The sequence below is a fragment of the Ursus arctos genome, unplaced genomic scaffold (assembly GCF_023065955.2).
Source record: "Ursus arctos isolate Adak ecotype North America unplaced genomic scaffold, UrsArc2.0 scaffold_23, whole genome shotgun sequence".
In the NCBI taxonomy this organism is placed as follows: Eukaryota; Metazoa; Chordata; class Mammalia; order Carnivora; family Ursidae; genus Ursus; species Ursus arctos.
Window position 1 is genome coordinate 36,386,585 of NW_026622908.1, and position 2,323 is coordinate 36,388,907.

At 39.0% G+C, this 2,323-nt stretch overlaps 1 protein-coding gene across 1 annotated transcript; it reads right to left on the reverse strand.

Annotated features, from left to right (window-relative positions):
* Window positions 1-1,156: 1,156 nt before the first annotated feature.
* On the reverse strand, window positions 1,157-2,104 carry LOC113246423 (olfactory receptor 5B2-like). Its single transcript, XM_026487033.2, has one exon. The coding sequence runs from the start codon at window positions 2,099-2,101 to the stop codon at window positions 1,157-1,159; it is 945 nt and encodes a 314-aa protein (XP_026342818.2). The 5' UTR covers window positions 2,102-2,104.
* Between the last annotated feature and the right edge of the window lie 219 nt (window positions 2,105-2,323).

Below are 2,323 nucleotides of genomic sequence, written 5' to 3' on the forward strand. Positions count from 1 at the left end.
CTCATTGTCAAATAAATACATAAATAAATCTTAAAAAAAAAAAAGAAATAGCAAGGAAGTCAGCCTGAATAAAGCGGGGGAGAATTCTGGGGGAGGGAAAGAGATCACCTAACACCACTGAAGTATGAAAAAATGGGAAGCATTAACCATTTCAAAGCATTTTCAGGCAGAAAAGTGTGCATTATTGGTATTTTCTGTGCATTTTTTGAACATTATGAAAGTTTGAGGTTACATGTCAATAATGGAAAATGCTTTTATTTTCCTCCTTTTTTGTATTCTAGATCTTTTGTCCTTTTAAAAACGATAGTGTGAACATGTTGTTGATTCTACAAAATGACTCAGGCAAAACTATAACTCCATTTAGGGGCATCTGGGAGGCTCGGTCACTTAAGCGTCCGAGTCTTGGTTTCAGCTTACGTCATGATCTCGGGGTTGTGAGATTGAGCCCCGTGTCAGGCTGGTCGTGGAGTCTGCTTAAGATTCTGCCACTCCCTCTCCTCTCCCTCTCCCCTCTTAGACACTCCCATTCTCTCTCTCAATAAATACATACACACATAAAGAAAGAAAGAAAGAAAGAAAGAAAGAAAGAAAGAAAGAAATAACTCCATTTAAATGCAGTATTTTTGTGTCTTTAAATAAAATATGCCAATAAAACACATTTTTATTTAGAATTACGTAACTCTTTCTTCAAGATTTTACAGCAGCTATTCAGCTAAAGAAACAAATAATATTAGACATAAATTTATATTCTAACCTCAAAATTATTTTAAATCATTTTATTAAAAACTGCTTACACTTCGTTGACCTCCAAATTTACCACTTTTTTACACTTTTATGTGTCTCTGTTCATGGGCTGGTTTTCCCACTGATTTACATGTATGTTCACACAGGCAAGTGGTAGAGAAAATGGGCATGGAACAGGTGAATAAATCAAATACCATTAGAAAGTTTTTCAAGAAGCAGGACTCACGCTTTTTATGGCTTTCTTTGAGCCATACTAGTTCAAGTACTAGATTTTTGAACATTATTTTTACAAGGCAGCAGATTTTTCAAGCATTAAGGATATAACTTCAGGAATTAAATGCGGTGTAAGTCTTAAAATGTAAATGGGATGACCCAAGAGAAAGGAAACTAGATTATTATGCTTAATACAATATTAAAATCCTAATCCTAGAGATGATTTTGCCTTGTCCAAAACTTTCTTGAAAGCATTCTTGACGTCTTTGTTCCTCAGGCTGTAGACTACAGGGTTCAGCATGGGGATGACCGTGGTATAGAACACGGATGCCATTTTGTCGGTGTCCATGGAATGGCTGGAGCTGGGCTGCACATACATGAAGATGATTGTCCCATAGAAGATGGACTCTGCAGAGAGGTGAGAAGCACAGGTGGACAAAGCCTTTAGGTGCCCTTGAGCTGACTGCATCTTCAAGATGGTTATAAATATGAATAGGTAGGATATGATTATAACCAAAAGAGCGAAGAAGACATTAAAGCTTGACACATACACAAGAACCACCTCACTAACGTGTTTATCAGAGCAAGAGAGATCCATGACCGCTGGAATATCACAGAAAAAGTGATGGACCAGATTGGACTTACAGAAAGAAAGACTGAATGTGTTTCCAACATGAATGGAGGCATTCAGGAAGCCACAGACATAGCAGCCTGTTGTCAGACGGGCACACACACCTGTCGTCATGGTGCTGGTGTAATGGAGGGGTTTGCACACGGCCGCGTAGCGGTCATAAGCCATTGAGGATAAGAGGTAACTTTCCACAGTTGCGAAGGCTGCAAAGGAGAACATCTGAGCAGCGCACGCATTGTAGGAGATGACCTTGTCTCCTATAAGTAATCCAACCATGACCTTGGGAGTGACAGCCGTAGAGTAACCAAAGTCCACCAGAGACAGATTACTGAGGAAGAAGTACATGGGGGTGTGGAGATGGGAGTCCAAGAGAATCAGCACGATCATCCCCAGGTTCCCCAAAACACCGATGAGGTAAATGAGGGTGAACACAATAAAAAGCGGAATTTGAAGTCCTGGGTTATCGGTCAGACCCACCAGGAAGAAATCCATCACTTCTGTATTATTCTCCATGAGAATTACTGAATTCTCTGTAGTAACAAGAAAGAAAGGAACATTTGGTAAACAGAAAATAGGTTGGACTGAAATTTGAATATATAAATACCCTGTTTATTTCACTATAGCAATAGTTCATTCTTCATGATTCTCTGATCTAAAGCAAATATTTGAACAAAGTACTTAGTAGATAAATGGTCTACATGGTTGCATGCTGTTGAAACCAAAGGATCCTTACAG

Bases quoted from the DNA above. Each gene is read 5' to 3' on its own strand.
- LOC113246423 (XM_026487033.2), bottom strand. From the start codon at position 2,101: ATGGAGAATAATACAGAAGTGATGGATTTCTTCCTGGTGGGTCTGACC.